This window comes from Mesocricetus auratus, unplaced genomic scaffold (genome assembly GCF_017639785.1).
Source record: "Mesocricetus auratus isolate SY011 unplaced genomic scaffold, BCM_Maur_2.0 Super-Scaffold_100009, whole genome shotgun sequence".
Lineage (NCBI taxonomy): Eukaryota > Metazoa > Chordata > Mammalia > Rodentia > Cricetidae > Mesocricetus > Mesocricetus auratus.
In genome coordinates, this window is record NW_024429193.1 from 31,656,357 (window position 1) to 31,674,220 (window position 17,864).

General features: G+C 40.0%; 1 protein-coding gene across 24 annotated transcripts in view; it reads right to left on the bottom strand.

Moving 5' to 3' along the window:
- The window catches only part of Camk2d (calcium/calmodulin dependent protein kinase II delta), a 249,204-nt gene extending 231,715 nt beyond the window's left edge, over nucleotides 1-17,489 (bottom strand). For 23 of the 24 annotated variants that reach the window (XM_040751896.1, XM_040751880.1, XM_040751899.1 and 20 more), the window contains exons 1-2: nucleotides 17,081-17,282; nucleotides 15,401-15,495 (exon numbers count right to left, since the gene is read on the bottom strand). In XM_040751896.1, the coding sequence (XP_040607830.1) occupies nucleotides 15,401-15,495; nucleotides 17,081-17,145 (160 nt within the window). In that variant the 5' untranslated portion in view covers nucleotides 17,146-17,282. Of the gene's footprint in view, nucleotides 1-15,400; nucleotides 15,496-17,080 lie in introns of all 24 variants that reach the window. The other variant, XM_040751902.1, reaches the window with a different exon arrangement.
- Nucleotides 17,490-17,864: the final 375 nt, after the last annotated feature.

Genomic DNA, 17,864 nt, shown 5'->3' on the forward strand with positions numbered 1-17,864 from the left:
TCGAAAAACCAAAAAAAAAAAAGATTTTATTGGGATGTATAAGCTATAAGGGAAAAAATAAAGTTATTTAAAAGGAAGACATCAAGAAAGACAGAAGAAAAGAAATAAATAACAGAAAGAGAAGATGATGGTGAGACCCTAGAGATGTGTGTGTGTGTGTGTTTCCTTTTTCACCAAAAAGGTGTGTATGTGTTTTTCCCTTTTATATCAGCACCAAGGAGGTAAGTTTTGCCCCCTTTGCTGGCCTCAGAGAATTAAGTTTTACTCCCTTAGATAGAAAAGTCAAGCTGAGTAATTAGTTCACTGACTCCATGAATTCTCCCTCAGTTCCGGAGCTGTTGAAAGCTGACCCTCATTGCAGCAGTGCACACACTTACTAGCCTGGGACTGTGAAGTTCACTCTTCCCATTTTCTCTACCTTTTTATTTACATCCTTTCTCTCCTCTAACCAGTCCCACTTCGTCATTCTATCCACTAAACACGGCATTGTTCCATAGTACATCCTACCATGCACATCACAAATGACAGCACCTGAAGTGTCCACTCAAGTGCCATAGAAATCAAAGCTTGGGGAGGTTATGGAATGTCCCCAAAGCCACAAAGAGGATGAGGCAATCTTGAATCTTGATGACCAGATTTCGTGTTGTCTGAAGGACCACACCCAGTTTCCATTGCTCTTTTAGGGACTTCATCCTAAATCTAGCATTTGTATGACACAATTCATCTTCCCTCACCAAGATCAGTTGACACCTCTCAGTCTCCCCTAGAGTCCTGGACTTAAAGCCTCACTCATAATTTTGTGCTCACTTCTTGTTACCACTACTAAGTTGAGCATTCTGGATCTTAGTGTACTACATCGCCTCTGACAACCTACCCTACTGACTCCCTCCTGCTCTGTGATGCCTTACATGTCCCTTTTAATGCGTCTTTCAGACAATTAAAACAGTTGGGTTTTGGGGGGTATTTAAAGTATAGAGATATCAAGTATCTCCAGAATAGAACATTTTTACAGAAATAGGGTTACTGAGCTGAGGAGAAGATGGAGGAGATTCCTACCAAGATAATCATTTTTGCTCCAACAATCCCTCTGAAGTTTCAGCAGGTAACTAGGCCATCTGTTCCTACACACTGGAAGGATTGTGGTGTGTCAGGATATACTGTGACAAGTCACTGAGGGTAGGCAGGCAAACTGGACACAGTAAATCCATAAGTGTTCCTCAGCCCTGTTCCAGAAGTGCTGTGAATCTCAAATAGAGGAAGCCTTAAGATCCTTGAATGAAAGGTGCTAAATACACATTAGTGTGAGCTGAAAGGATTTCTCAAATACTCGTTTCTCACTTCCTCCCTCCTTTTCCTCTTAAGCTTATTATAGACAATCTGAATAAATCATTTACATGCAGGGAAGAAAAGAAAGTATACTCTCAAAACTACATATTATTTTTAAAATTGACCCTGTGTGTGGTTAAGGTATATTTTTAATACTGCTGTTTCTAAATTTGTGGTTATTTGACTTGGATTTTTTTCAAAACATACTTTAAAACCTTCTATATGTAATACAACAAGCATCAGTTTCAGTTTTTCCAGTCGTTATCACTTAAAACATAATGGCTTCTGTTCCATGAGCCATCCTTACTCATGCCAGTGCCATCTCCATTTGCCACAGGAGAATTAGGGCATTAGGATCACCACAGTGAGTAGAAGGAACAGGCAAACCTGGAGCCAGTCATCTGCCAATGTTTACAAATGTTTTTCTTTCAAACAAATAAGATTCAGTGAAGTTTCACTTTGCTTTTCCCTTGATCATACAACATACACATAGAGAGCAACCGTTAAAGTTAAACAGGAAAGCTATTTCCAAAACTAGTTTCCAAAATTACAGGAAGGTGGGTCTTGATTCTACTTAAGTTTGGAGGACAGTGTTGGCTGTTGGCAAATGCTACTTGTGGAAATAGAATTTCCCCAAGCATTCCAATGACTGTGTAAATCTTGAGTCACTGTCCTTCAAGTCAATAGATGGCTTTTTGCTCAATACCCAAAGCTTCTAGTTCAACTTAAAAAAAGTTGAATAATTATGAATTATATGCTTACATTGAATAAAACAAAGATCTTTCTTTTCCCTTTAACTAGAACCTTGAAAACCTTGATAAGAACAAAATTCAGAGCTCTTATATATTAAATTTTTATTATTTTTAAAAACAGAGGGAAATTAACATTGCTGAGCCAACCTGGGGAGGTTAAATGTTTAAACTGAAGTCTTCTAAGTGAATGAATGATTTTTTATTATTATATAAGGGATGGAAATAAGGAATAAGAAGTTCCTAGTTTTCAACCAGTTTGCTAAATTCAAAACTGTGGTATAAAATTGTTCTCACTGTGTAGCCCTCAGGAGAGACAGAAACAGAGACAGAGAGAGAAAGACAGAGACAGACAGAGAGAGAGACAGAGAGGGGGGAGGAAGAGGAAGGGGAAAAGGAAGGTGATAGGTGGGTATAGTATATACATATGTGAGGCTAAAAGCTCTGGGTTCACAAATGTGTACTAGCAAGACTACGAGAGAACAGACTTTGAGATGCATTTACTCTTCCTTCTGGTTAGTGAAGACCAGTGAGATGCCTTCTTCCTTATAAAAGCTTTCTAATAATCAATACAATAACACAGTTTTAGATGGCTTAGCCAACTTGGATTTAAGTGGACACTTCCAATAGTTCTTGCAACAGTCACAGAATACACTTGCAATTGCAGACTAGTTTTTCACATTCATAAATACAAACAGAATTATCTTCTAGGCACTATTCTAACACTTGATTTTTAAAAATCTGATTATATTCAGGTCTCCGTTTTCTACTCAGTTGCTCTTACTGTTTTTGTATCTTGCCCCAAGGCTAAATAAAACAGAATGAGAGGTTGATAAGTTAGTCCTGGCTCTCTTCACAGCTGTTCATCCCTAATGACTCAGGGCTGTAACATCTCAGGATCCACCCTGCTCATCCCTCCCAGGGAGTTTGCCACTCCAGGATTCACAGAAGGTGAAAGAATACCAACTCTTCAAAGAAGTCTCCCTGACATTTCACAGTCCCACAGTTGGTAGAGTTCAGAACCCAGCACCTTCTTCGATACTTATCAGCCCCCGTGGTGATTTAGTTCACTCTGGATCCATTAACCCGAAAAGGACTCTGCCTTTGCACCATTATTTACCTGTACCTACCTGTAATAGAGGGCCTGGGACTTGGCAATTGTTTTTGTTTTTGTTTTTTTTATTAACGCTGAAATTGAAACAGCATATAACCCTTTAAAATTCAATCTAGGTAGCACATTAATTAAATGTCCTCAATGGAAATGGACAAAGCCTCCAGGAAGCAATGTAACAATATGATGGAGTCTGAAAACACTTAATCCTGTGGCACCAATCATCTGTGAATACTCCCTAAAATGTAGAAAGATGAAAACTTGTGCAAAACAATGGCTTAAACATTGTCAACCACAGTAAAGAGCACAAGTTATGGCCGGGCGTTGGTGGCGCACGCGTTTAATCCCAGCACTTGGGAGGCAGAGGCAGGCGGATCTCTGTGAGTTCGAGGCCAGCCTGGTGGTCTACAAAGTGAGTTCCAGGACAGTCTCCAAAACAATACAGAAAAACCCTGTCTCAAAAAACCAAAAAAAAAAAAAAAAAAAAAAAGAGAGAGAGAGCACAAGTTCTAGGGAAAGAGTAAACAATAGTACAAAATAATAAGCTGGTGTTCCCTCACATGGTGAAGCATAGTCCAATTATTAATAATTCAAAGGAATTGCCACAACACAGGGACATGCTGTAATTTTAAGTAAAAATGCAGACAAAATGTCTAGTTTCAAAGGAAGGGAGGGAGGGAGTAGATAGATTAGGAGAATATAGGGACCAACTGAGATTGCTCAGCAGATAAATAAATGTTCACCCAAGCCTGATGACCTGTGTTCAATACTTGGCAAGGATTGCTGCAAGCTGTCCTTTAAACTACATATACCGCAATGTTATTCAGAGACATGCAACACAAAATAAATAAATATAATTAAAAACTTTGAAATAAAAAACTAACTTTGAAAAGAAATTGATAACAACATGTTACCAATGCTTGTTTAGAAAGACATAAATATGTCCCTTTGTGGTTTTCTATGTTTCTCTAATTTCTTCATTAGGATGAATATTTTATGCTTTAATTAATTTTAAATGTATTTATAAAAACTAAGAATTCCTTTCAGAGGTATGCCCAAAGTTTATATCTATCTTTTAACAAATATTAATAAACACTTAATATAAGAAAGTATCATTTGATTAAAATAAAGAATTCAGCCTAAATAGTATCTATGAAATGCTTACAACATTCATTTACCTAAACTAATTTCTAAAACTTACCCATGACTCTAGTTATTAAGTCAACATCTAAAAACATTGAAATGTTTCTATGAAAGCAATTTTTAAATCTATATAATATACAACAGGTATAACATACAATTTAAGTAAGAATAATCAGAATTTATCAGACTTATATCTCTAATCTTATTTTTCATATGCAGATGCACAGTCTTGCAACATATATGGAAGACAAATGCTAGCCAATATGAAGCTGTTTCCAGAGCCCTTGACTTAGTATCAAGTTCACTTTCCTTTTATCACATTTCTGAAGTAATAGACAAGTCATCGTATCAGCTGGCCTCTAACTTCCATTAGTAAAATAAAATATTTTTAATTTAAAATAAAAAACAAAGGATCTTTAAGAAAACAGCATCCAGGATTTGTGTATACCTAATTCTGTGAACATCAACAAAATGTTTTCCAATTGAGCTTCAAGAATAAACAGAAAAGTAAGTAATCACTTGCCTTTGTAGAATGGATCACAAATTTACAAGCTCATACATTTTAAAGTAATGTAACTCTGACATGAATCTGGCAGTATTGAAATGGGGCTAACAGGCATTAAAATGCTACTGCACTCCCGATTAACAGCCATTTTATAATAGAACAAGAACGAAATACCAATGAGAAATTTCAAGGAGTTTGCCAAAAAAAATACGAGATTAGACAAAACTGTACAGCAAGGTGGGGTTTGCAACCAGAGAACTGAGGAAATAATTCGTGAATCAGCAGTTAAATTTTGAAATTATTGTGTTTCATCTGACATGAAGCACCAGCTCCAATGTCACCTGCCTATGATCTCTCTTTGAGGTCTGTTCTAACTGGCAGCATTTTATTGGTTCATTCCCTCTCTCGTTTTTTTTTTTCCCACTCATTCAACAGTGGCAAGTACCTGCATCCTAATAATCACCATAGCGGGCAGACTCTAAGGTAAGTGAAGAAATCTCCACAAGATACCTCAACTGCACCATGTATGATTGCAATCCAAGGACATACACCATAAGCAATTCAAAACACAAAAGACCTGTGATGGGGGGAGCACTTCCTGCTAGAGCCATGGAGGAAGGGGAGGAAGTGAGAGGTGATGCCTTAGGGAAGGCAGCACCTGAGCTGGGCTTTAAGGGGGAAGACTGAAGCACTGCTCACATTCTGTCCCTAGGGTGGGAATGACTTTCTTGTTCTTCTACGCAGGCTTCCTTTGCCTGTCTGAACTCAAAGCACAACCTCCCCAAAGGCTTTCCTCCTAACATACCTCTCGCAATTCTGTATTGTCCAGGTTGACCTCCACCCCACGGATCAGAAAATGCTGCTAGAAAAATGAAACTCCCTACTCTGTGCCCCCAAGAACTAATGTTTAGTTCCCTCATCAAAACTTGATATCTTAAATACAAATAGCACAACATGGCATTAACTCAACCTTCTGTAAACTTTAAAGGGCAGAATGATACTTTGGTAAATTTGCTCTTGCTATAGTACTTCTTTAAAATATCTAGTTTTTAATTTCTGTGTGTGTGTGTGTGTGTGTGTGTGTGTGTGTGTGTTTGTGTGGTGACTGCATACGTGTACATGGGTACCAGGGGCTCCAGAAGATAGCCTTAAATCCCCTGCAACTGAGTGTGAACAGGACTGGAACTCCAGTCCAGTCTGCAAGAGCAGTGAGTGCTGAGACATCTCTCCAGTCTTGATATTTAACAAGCTCACTTCATATAAATTATTCTTAATTTTTCAAGGTATATTCATCATTATTATAATAAAATTTCTGCAAAACCTATAAGAAAAAAACAATTTACTATTAAAAATTCAAAAAGTTTTTTTTAATCATTGAAGAACTTCCTGGAAAAGGTATAATGGTATTTTTTATGATTATGTGTGTGTGACAGAGTATGTGTATGAAGGTCAGAATACAAGAGATCAGATCAAACATAGGTTTCCTGGTTTGTAGGATCAGCTCCTTTTCCTGCCGGGGCATCTCGCCAAAATGATACATTAATATACAAAGAAGATGCCTTTTATTCCATGAATCTGTATCATACAACACAAAATAAAATATGATTAACCTATATAGTGAGGGTGTAAGTTTTCCTGTTACTGAAGATCTTTCCAGTTAATTAAAACTCAACTGGAAGGCTAGTAAGGGTTTTACTCCTAAAATCACTAGGGACAGTAACTAACTTCAGGACAGAGAATGGGTAAAGATGAGCGAGGAGCACATAGATTCAACAGAACAGCACACACCCTCGTCAGAGCCAGCTAGAGGATTTTTGAGCACTTAAGATTATTGTTTCAAACTTAAACATATATAGCTGTATATGCCAAAATGTATGTAACAAAACATTTAAACCCCTATGTAATCTGCAAACAGCTGAGCACCTTCAGTAGAAGATTAACTGTTAACCAAGATTATCATGTGTCACCTGGACACCGGCACTGTTTCCTGCTACACCTGTTTTTATGATGCTCATTGAATACAGTGTTTTCTCTCCTTTTAATTGCTCCAAATTTTTTTTCTGAGTCTGTTACACTCAGTACTACTGTTGAAGAAGAAACTACAAAATAGCAAAACGTCTCCCTTTCCTCACTGGTTAAATAGAGTGAACCAGAAAACCAGAGTGGCTTGCTAAGTGTATGTCTCTGATTCCACCTTTGGTTAAATGGCTGTTTTTCTCTGCGGTAAAAAGTGTATTATCCAGAAGTAATCCTAAGAACTCATCGCTGTGTCTCACAAATTCGCCTGTAATCACTTTCCTAGCATTTTGATAATATTTTCCACTGTATTATTTTTCCTTCTAGAAAGTACCACACAGTCATCTAAAACGTCAACTGGATCTTGATGTTACCATAGTAATTAAAATGCTATCTTCTCTCACAAGTTGGAATTTTAAATGTATTTTCCAAAAACTATGACTCAAGGCAGGCCCTCACTTCAACGGAAATGCAAAAAGGTGTAAAACATGGTACTTTGGATGCTGCAAGCACATACCATCAAATACACAAGACTTCAGTTCTGGGTAGGACAATGGAAAGAGTCAGCCATAAGAGCAAGAGAAACTGGCTTGAAATTCTCACTGAACCACTTACTCATTTTTTAAGACAAGATCATACTCATGTAGCTCAGGCTAACCTCAAACTCATTACAGAGACAAGGATGGCCTTGAACTTTGGATCCTTCTGCCCCATCTCTCAAATTCTGGGATTACAGGCCTATACTTTCACTTCTGATTTATCCTGGATCTTTCTGCATGTTAGGAAAGTACAGTACCAAATGAGCTACAGTCCCAACCTACTAATTTCGAGGCTTTATGGAAAAGGTTCAGCTTCCGATAAAATAATCTGGTTTAAAAAAACAACTGAGATAATAGTATGCTTCTAGGAGGCTGCAATATGGACTGAACAAAATGAAACCAAGCATCTTAGGGATATGTACCTGTGTCACCTACAAGGCACTCTTTAAAACACTAAGAACATTTCATTTTTCTACATTATCATTGATGAACATGGCATTATCAATTGGGAAAGTAAGAGAGTATCAGAAAAGTGAGGACTGCAACTAAATACAAAAACTGACAAGGTCCTTTACAGTTATATGTAATTACAGAGCACACCTGAACTAGAATCAGATCAGTTCTGCCAGCTAAAAACAGCTCTCCTTTACTTAAAGTACTTTCATCCCAAAGGGCTGAGTTACAGCTCTGCTGTCTTAGTATGTTCAGGGCCCTGGGTTCCATTCCCAGCAGCACAATAAGATGAATAAAATAGCTGGGTGTGGTGACCCATATTTATCTTCCCTGAGGACTGCCAAAAGTTTGAAGCTACCCTGAGCAATGCACTGAGTTCCAAGTCAGCCTGGACTAGAGTGAAACCCTGTCTCAAAATTCCCTATATATAAAAAATAAAATAAAATAAAAACAGATTGTATCCCCCTCAAAAGAAAACCCACATATGTATATGTATGGATGATTGAAATAAATCTACGCCAGTTATCCAATGCCATTTTATTTCTAATCAGATATTTCATCCATTCTGAACAACTTCCTCAAATTGCAGTGGGGCATTATGACTTTAAACCTCTTTAATTCCACACTAGCAGAAACAGTTTAACTTGATCTTCCCAGGAAGAAATCTTTTCTTCTTTTACAAACCTGTATTATGTTTTATTTATTGAGCACATTGTATGTTCTGTGGTGTCTGTGCAGTCTTTAGTTTCCTAGTACTCTGAATCTGTAATCACATTTAAAAAGTATTCAGCGCTCACTTAAACCATGTGAACATGTTAATAACCTGTAAAAGGAAGTGAACTATAATTTTTCAATAGACAGGTGCTAAGAATTAAAAGCCGCTGATGCTCCATTTAACGTGTTTCAGGGCATTGCACTAAATGTACTGTAGCAAACTGTTTAACACAGATTCCCCATGTAAACAACCATTATTAGTTGCCAGTGAAGTATTAAAAAAATGTAAAATATATTATACCCTAAAGAAGGGCAAAGGCTGAAAAAATATTCAGTCCCAAATCTCGGACACTGAATTGGCTCAAGGCAAGAAATTTTAAGGGTGAGATGCAGAGAAGATCCCAATATGTGACTTCTAGTATGATATGCATAAAAAAGACTCGAAAGATTATTTACAAGCTGGAAAAATGCTTTAGTGGCTAAGGGTGTTTGCCACCAAGCCTGATGACCTGAGTTCAACACTTAAGAACTACATGGGAGAAAGAGAGAACCCATTCCCAAATGTTAGATCTACATTTGAACCTGCATGCTCGTAGATGAATTATCTCTGTATTTCTGGATGAACACACATGCACAGAAATCTCTCTGTCTCTGTCTCTCACTCACACATGCGCACACATAATAAAATAACTTCCAAAAGTAACTTTAAAACAGATTATTTATTACTAAATTTTCACATTGATTTTATTTAATATTTCAATGAAAATGAAAGCATTCACCCAAATGTATAAATAAAGGTGTTTTGTGGGTGGGCAGTCTCGCACGGCCTGGGAAACACTGACAATATTTTTAATAGCACAGAGAGGCACCTGAAGTCACAAGTTTATTAAGTCTCTCTTACTATTGGAAAGCAGAAAATATTATCTCCTGGTTATAGATCAAAATATTTTAACCATTTAAACTAGTTTGACTATCAACAATAATCTAAACCACTTATTGAGGAAAATAAATGTCCAATATTAAGGCCTCCATGACAATATATGGATGACTCTAAGGAGATAGTGTTATCCACACAATAGGAATGGAGCACATATGAACTCACAGAGGCTGGTAGCATGCACAGGGCTGCCCAGGTTCAAGGCAGACCGGGTCCCAGCACTTAGAGGGGGAAGTGAGCATGGGCTCCCACCCCCTAGCCAAGAAGCTACCTGCAATTGCCATCTACTTGAAAAGGAAAACTAGAAGTTTTCTTCGATGGAGCTTCATAAGCTATATTCACCACACTTAAAGGTAGGTCCCAGCCCAAGTAAAAACGATACTATGGGACTGCAGCAGTGAGTCGGTGGGTAAGAGAATTGGTGATCTAGTACAGGATCTGAACGCACATCCCAGCACCCAAACAGTGGCTCACACACATCTCCAATTCTTGCATCAAATGTGCACATTTTGTGCCCACACATACAGAAGGAAAACACACACAAAAAACTTCTAAACCAGGAAATTAAGCATGACTAAACATAGCAACTAGACACAAAGTAATATGAATAGCACATGCTACTTTCAGGCCCACATGAAGAAAATAACTTTGATTAGTTTTTTCAAACATTATTTTCAATACTTGTTTTTGTTGTCCAGTTCATCTTAAACTGACAAATCAATGAGGTAGAATTGGAACTTCATTCAATCTGTCTTAGTCTTACTTCTGATTCAAACAAGTCAGCATAAAGTTGAGAGATTATTGTAATTTCTTTTTTTGTTGTTTTTGGTTTTTGTTGTTGTTGTTGTTTTTGGTTTTTCCAGACAGGGTTTCTCTGCATTGTTTTGGAAGTTGTCCTGAAACTCGCTCTGTAGATCAGGCTGGCCTTGAACTCACAGAGATCTGCCTACCTCTGCCTCCTGAGTGCTGGGATTAAAGGCACTGCTCTCTCTATTTCTTTCTGTTTCTTAGAGACCATGATAATTTCTTAACTGCTTGAATGCCAAAAACAAAGGCAGCAAGCCTCAGTTTTTTACTTCTTTATTAAAACGTACTAGCAAAAATATTACTTGGGGATTTAGATACAACACTGAATTCACATACATTATCAAGTAGTTTCCCAGGGTCTCAATTTGTGTACTACTCATATTACAACATTAGGAACTAATAGATTTAGGATGATAAAATTAAAATGATTTACTACATTACAAAAAAAAAACTTGCTAATTTTCCCAATGGAGTAAATGTAAAAACCACACTACTATGTTATATACTACTTCAAGTTTATAATTAATTTTTCTTTTATAAAAACAATAAGTATGACTTGCCTAGCAGTAAGGGTTTTCTAAGGATAAAAACACATATTAGAAAACGGACAAGAAGTCATCACTACTACTGAAAAGTTTTAAAATGCACTGTCTACAACATGAACTGTTTCTGAAGGCCATAGTCACCAGCCTACTGAGGACTAACCCACTGTCCTCGCATCACCTGATAACAGCTTACAGTTCTAACCATAGCCAGATGATAGACAGAATATCTACACTGGAACAAGTTAGCATTTGATAGGCACTAATCTAATTGCTTGAATCAAAATAACAGAATATCTCATTCCTATGATGAAAATACAAGACAAATTCTGTTTTTACTACTCACTACTTACTAGCCATGCCTAAAGCACATATAAGATATCAAATGTTGGCCAACCTTGGCAGCTTAAAAAAATTAACAAATGGCCAATGAGATATTCTGAGCCCACTGACCTACATGCTCAACAACACTAATACCAAATGCTCTGTGTGCATATGCAGATGAAAACACCAAAAAATTCTTCAACAGACTCTGACTCTCCCAAATATGGTGTTTTCGACTAACAGTGAGAGAAAATGTAACTAAAACTGTCTGGTGAAAAGCCATTACAACCTAGGCATAGCAAAAGGCCTGAGTGACAGCAGAGAGGGATGTGCAAATTAGTGCAGGACTCCAGCCAAATGTTTGGCAGTTTCACTGATAGACTTGGATTTATTGAAAATTGGCACTTTCTCTTTTAGTCTGTTAGAGCTAAAGCACATTAGTTGAGGGCAGATAGCATAGTTCACTGGTGCTGTGTTTGCCTAGCATGTGTGAGGTCCTAGGTTAAACTCCCAGCACAAGAGGAAATTAAAAAAAAATAGTTGAGTGGCAGAAATTTCCTTGTCAATAATGTCAACAAAAAGTTGCACAAAAATTGTCGATTTCACAAGTGATGGAGCTCTGAAAAGTTTTTCATGGAAAAAAATTAAATATGCTATTCTATATTTGCCTTTGATTTTATTCTCGTAAAAATTTCCTGCAGAAGTTATACTAGATTATTATAAAAGAAGTGTTATTGAAAGAAAATTTGAATTGTGTATTTTCTAATATTTACTGTTATTCTCTGTGTGTGGCTGTTGTGTCTGCGTGTAAGTGTGTGCACCACATACATGCAGAGTTCATGGAGATCAGAAGAGGGCCTCAGACGTTCTGCAACTGGAATTATAGACAGTTCTAAGCTACCATGTGGGTGCTGGGAATCAAACCCAGGGTCCTCTCCAAGACCAGCCAGTGCTCTTAACTGCTGAGTTGTCTCTCCAGATTCCAAAATATATTTTAAAACACAGTCTCTGGATATACTTTACAAATTTCAGTATGTGCTTGTTCTCAGCAACAGACAAAGTACTTAACTACTTTACCAATAATGTAATAAACACACTTCGTTCTAGTCACTCTGTCCTGAAGCCTGTCCATGTTTTCAATGCTGTATATTTGAATGCTATGTCTAAGGTGAAAGCCTGGTATTTTCCTTCAAATAATTTGTAATTCAATTTGGGTACAATTGAAACAAATGTACACATTATAAAATAAACCTATTCTATAACCACCCTTAGTTGTGTGTTAATATAAAAAGAAAGTTCCTGACCATTTTATAGAAATGACTATAATCTTTACATGTATGTGTAATAAGTAAAATTGGCAAGATACTTTTTTATTTATTTTAATTAAGAAACAATCTTATTTTACATATCAATCCTCCATTCCCTTTCCCTCCCATCCTCCTATGCCCCCAACCGACCCCTGCTACCCACCCCCCACCTATTCCCCAAGGAGAGTGAGGCCTTCCATGGGGGATCATCAAAGTCTGTCACATCATTTGGGGGAGGGCCTAGGACCTCCTCAGTGTATCTAGGCTGAGACAGTAGTCTTCCACAGGGAATGGGCTCTCAAAGTCCATTTGTGCACTAGAGATACATACTGGTTCCACTGTTAGAGGCCCCATAGACTGCCCAGGCCTCCTAACTGGCACTCACATTCAAATTAAGATATGGTTCTCACAAAATTCACTAAACCCTAGAAACACCCTATAGGACTGTGTAAGTTTTACCACTTTTTAGATGAAGAATCTCATGTGTTTTAAAAGTGCATGACTGGATCAAATTTACACACCAAGCAATTGAGCCACTATTTGAATTGGACCACATCAAAACTGTCACTAGACTGACAATTCTCAGGTGCCTTCATGTCAAGTAAGACCTTTCAAAAGAGCAATGCAATTTCATCATTACTAAGTTCCTACCATATAATAGTGGCAGCTGATATTCCCTGAGAGCATACTGTGTGATATGTACTACTCTACATTAAGCCAATCAGATCAACCAAAACCCTGTGAGAAAGGGTGTAGTGGGTATTCCCTCCATCCATGACCTTGAGATATCTGGCCTGATAGAGACCGTGCTTCATCTGCTAACAGACAAAGGCAGGCATTGTGTATCTGTGAGTGTATCCTAATAAATCCTAGACACCCCATTGAATGAGCACTTGTGGATTTGCCTACAAAAGGGCTCTCTATCTCATCTCATTTTGCAGAAGCAAAGCCTAAGGCTCAGATTAAAATAAATAAACTACCTAAGATAACATGGCTAGTAGCTACAGGAATCAGGACTGAAGCCCAGAGCCTATCACTCCAGGACAGATGATGTTCTTGGGAGGGGGGAACTCAGAGGAAGAGGTTGGAGATCGCTCTACAGATAAAGGATCTTCCTGCTTCTGCAGGGACCAAGACTTTCATTCCTGCTACATATGATTGAGGGGTCACAACTATGGGGACCAGACACACTACACTCACATGTATCACACACGCACACACACACACACACACACACACACAGAACTAAAAATAATAAAAAAAACCAAATAACTAAAAAGTGGCAAGGAAGAGTAGAACACCTGCTGAGTCAGGAAGCAGGGGTGCAGAGAGAAGCTCAAGAGCAGACAGGGGAGGGACACTGCTGGAATGGCACAGAGAAGAGAGGGCAGGAGCCAATCAGGGGCACTTTTCCCCCATAGAGGAGAAGGGAGGGAATGAGACTGATTCTCTGCCAGGATGATATAGGGGGGAGTATGAGTTGAAGAGCCTAAAAAACACTGACTTTAATTAACAAAGCTAGTAAAAGTGACTACCAGTCTCTTTTGTTCGGAGGGGAAATTTCAAGTCATTGAAAGACTCGGAATAGGCATGTATCACTCCCCCCCCCAAAATTGATAGCCCACCACTGTCAAACTATGTATCACACCAGAAGAAATAACATAATCACTGGAAAAAGTCTGTTTTCAGCCTTCTTCTTCTTCCCCTTAAAGTGGCATTTATACTTCTGCACCTCCTTGTCATTCTTAAAAAACCTTCCAGTGGAGATAGAAGGGGAAATGTAATTAGCATAGCTCACTCTTCATTAGTTTTCACACCAGGACTCCATGGTGCTGGGTCAGTTTAGCATATAGTACTTCCTCAGAACTATAGCAAACCAGATGAAGAAAATGACAAGAGAACTCCATTCAAGTGAGTCAATATGATGAAACCTGCAGCACATCTTAAAAGTAGCATTTGCAAATCCGGTTATCACAGCAAAGGACAAAAGCAATGACATCCAGACATCCTTAAGTGGCATGTCTTAAAAGATATATTCAGTGAGGAAAAACTAACTCTAATGGAATTTCCTCCCATTACTTAAAATAAACCAGGTCGCTAAGATGAGATTCGGTATGGTATTTTGTTCATTTTGATTTCAGTTTAATTTCATCAAAGCATAAATTCCCATGAAAATACCTCAGGCACAGGCCTGCAGTTACTGTAAAGTGTTTCTGCAAAATATTTAAACAAAATATAATAAAAAATGTGAGCACATTGTTCCAAGTTGCTTCTTTTTAAACTTATGTCAACAGATTTAATTATGAATTATCTCCATGGCTATAAACTGCAGGTGTAAAATACAATGTATGATCTGGTGGGAAAATTAATTCAGAAGACCAAGTTAAAGGCCTAACCTACGCACATCAAAATTAAGCTAGCTTCCTAGATTACATCAATGATCTTTTTTTTCTTCCCAAAGCCACTGAAGTTAAATATACCTTGATATATTAAGTTCAGCTGTAACTATAATTACAATATACATGCAACTGAACCATGACCTGTTTTTCATCTCAAAAGTGAAAGGGAATTATGACAGTTACGAGACTTACATTTTTTCCACTCTAGAATCCTTTTGAAAGTTATTTCACACTAGAGCTAAAAGCAAAATGCACTTCATGACATTCATATGCTTTGCAAAGTATTTATTTATGTTACTGCTCATAAGACAGCATTTTATGTTACCCATAACAATTATATATTTTTCATTTATTTTCAAAGTGTACAAAGCAAGGGACAGTTGACAAGGAGAAAATGTCAGTATGTAATAAGATTCCTGTTTAAAATTCAGTTATAACTGCATGCTACATTTACTTACAAGACAGCACCAATCCACACAACAAATACAAAATTAACATATATGAATAAATGTGGTTTAAAATACCCACCCCTAGCAGAAAGCTTTTTGGTGTTGATAATTTTGGCAGCATACTCTTGTCCAGTAGGGATTTTCATACATCTTCTCACCACTGAGAATGCCCCCCTGGAAACCAATAATTAGCAAGTCAGCAGTATAATCAGACCTAGCATCCACTTAGAAACTTACAAACCTGAGCATATGCATGGGTCTTTAGCGATCTGTCAAATATTAATATAAGTATTATCTAGAAAATGAACAATTCTTTCTGGCAAGCACAGATCCCTTTAAAATGTTGAGGAGTAAAAGTAAATTTTAATTGACTGGAAACACATTAATAATCAACAAAATAAAAGGAAACACCAATTATGACCACTCTTGTTTGCACATGAAATTTGAAAACATTTCATAATTCACACTCACAAAACACCAAATGCTCATAGTAAACCCTGCAAAGAGCAGAGCCGAGAAACAGTGGGAAAAAAAAATAATCTCCTGCCCGTTTATTTCGGTGGGGAGAATAATTAACGTGGCTCCAAGTAAGTAAATATGGCGATTGTTTTCATTAAAAAATAAATCTGGGGCTCACTGGTGTGCTCTGTAAGGTGATTTCTCTGCCTGGTTTGGGCTGGGGGAGGGGAGAGATTTGAATTAAGCTGCTCTTCCGACATGTCTCCATGTTTCAGCAGCAGATCATCTATAAAGATATCATTTTCATTCCATTTAAAATGCTTACACTTCCCTTTATGCAACTATACGAACCTACAGCGCTCACACAAATACATCTTTTCCCTAATAGTGTAAATCAGCAATAGAGGAACTGGTTTGGGGTTGGATGCTTGGTAAATCGGCATTCCTGGCTGGGTCTCTGGTCACCCCTGTACAGATTTTCTTAGGTACCCTGTTCCACCTTAACATCTACAAGAAGTTCTGGCACTTAAGTGAAGGGGGTCATTTTACACAACCACAAGGCTAGGCTACCCTTGGGAAATGCTTTCTTGAGATCCAGAGGGCTTTTCCGCTGCCTGGATAAATAAATCTTCTCAGAAAAGATGTAGACGGTACTTTAAATCCTCTAAGAATGATGGTGAGCTAATCTTTTAGTGCAAAGGACCGCGGATATGGGGCAGGGGCGTGGGTTCTGTTGGGTGGCCCTTTTCCTTGACAGAACAACTACTTGGATGCCGAACTAGACTCTCCACCAAGTTGAACTTTCGGCATCGATAAATATGGCACCATCTCTAAGAGCCAGTGCTCATCAACTCATCCGAACCTGTGTCAGACGGCAGACACATCGACCGCGGGCTGAGCAGCAGACATCTATGTACTGAAAATGTGATAAATGTTGCCTTTTGCATGCATCTCCTTTCCTCTCCGAACACACACACACACACACACACACACACACACACACACACACACACACACACACTCCACACACACTCGCGCGCGCGCACACTTCTCAGGATGACAGCTACAACTGCAGAGATCATAAATTCACTAAGTCTCCCGTGGAGAGGTGGAAGACCCCCGAAAAGGAGGGCTGGGGGTTCGAGGCACCCGTCACAGTGGGGCAGGGGTTTCCTCCCCCTCTGTGCTCCACCCGCACCAAGCCTGGGGTCCGTCACCCCGCCTCGGCCTGCGGGCTCCCTGTCCCCACGAGGGAGACAGGGGTCTCGGGAGGAGATGCCAGGCAGGGAGGGACGCTTACTTTCCGAGCTCCTCGAAGAGCTGATACTCGTCGGTGAACCGGGTGCAGGTGGTGGTCGAAGCCATGGCAGGGGTCTGGACAGTGCGCCGCTGGGAGCGCGACGGGCGGGCGACACGCGAACAGACGCGGCTTCCCGGGACTGGCGCCGCCGCGCTGTCACCCGGGGGCCGCCCTCACTTTCCTTGTCCGAAAGTGGCTCGCCCGCGAGGGAGTGCGCGCAGGGGCGGGGCGCGGGGCGAGGTGGACAGACCAGCCCGCTCCGCGATCCCTCCTCCTCCTCCTCCTCCCACTGCGGCCACGGGGCAGAGCGCTCCCCCAAGGGGTCGGGGGCCAGCAGGAGGGGTGGCCGGTGACACCCAGGCCGCAGAGCGAGCTCAGCGCGGCGCCCGGGGCGGCGGGAGGAGGCCGAGAGTCATGAGCCGGCCGGCTGCTCCTGCAGGCGGAGGCGGCTCCGGTGGCCCGCGCTCCCCACGGGGATCGCAGGGCTGGGAACCCGCGCGCGCGGCCGGCGACACAGTGCGCTCGGCTCGGGCAAAGCTGGCCGCCGCAGCTCCTCCCCGGCGCCTCCTCCCGCCTCTCCCCGCCCCGCAAAGCCCCCTCCTCGCCGGCCCTACACCTCCCTCTAGCGTCCCTCCGGGCTGCTCTCCCGCAGCCGTCTAAGGAGACCCGAGGGAGGGGCTGTGCGGAGCAGCCGGGGAGCGCACTTAGGGGGCAGGGACCGGGATGTCGCAGTGACCCACGAGGGGTCGGGAGGATGAGGGACGACTCGCAGCTCCCCCCACCC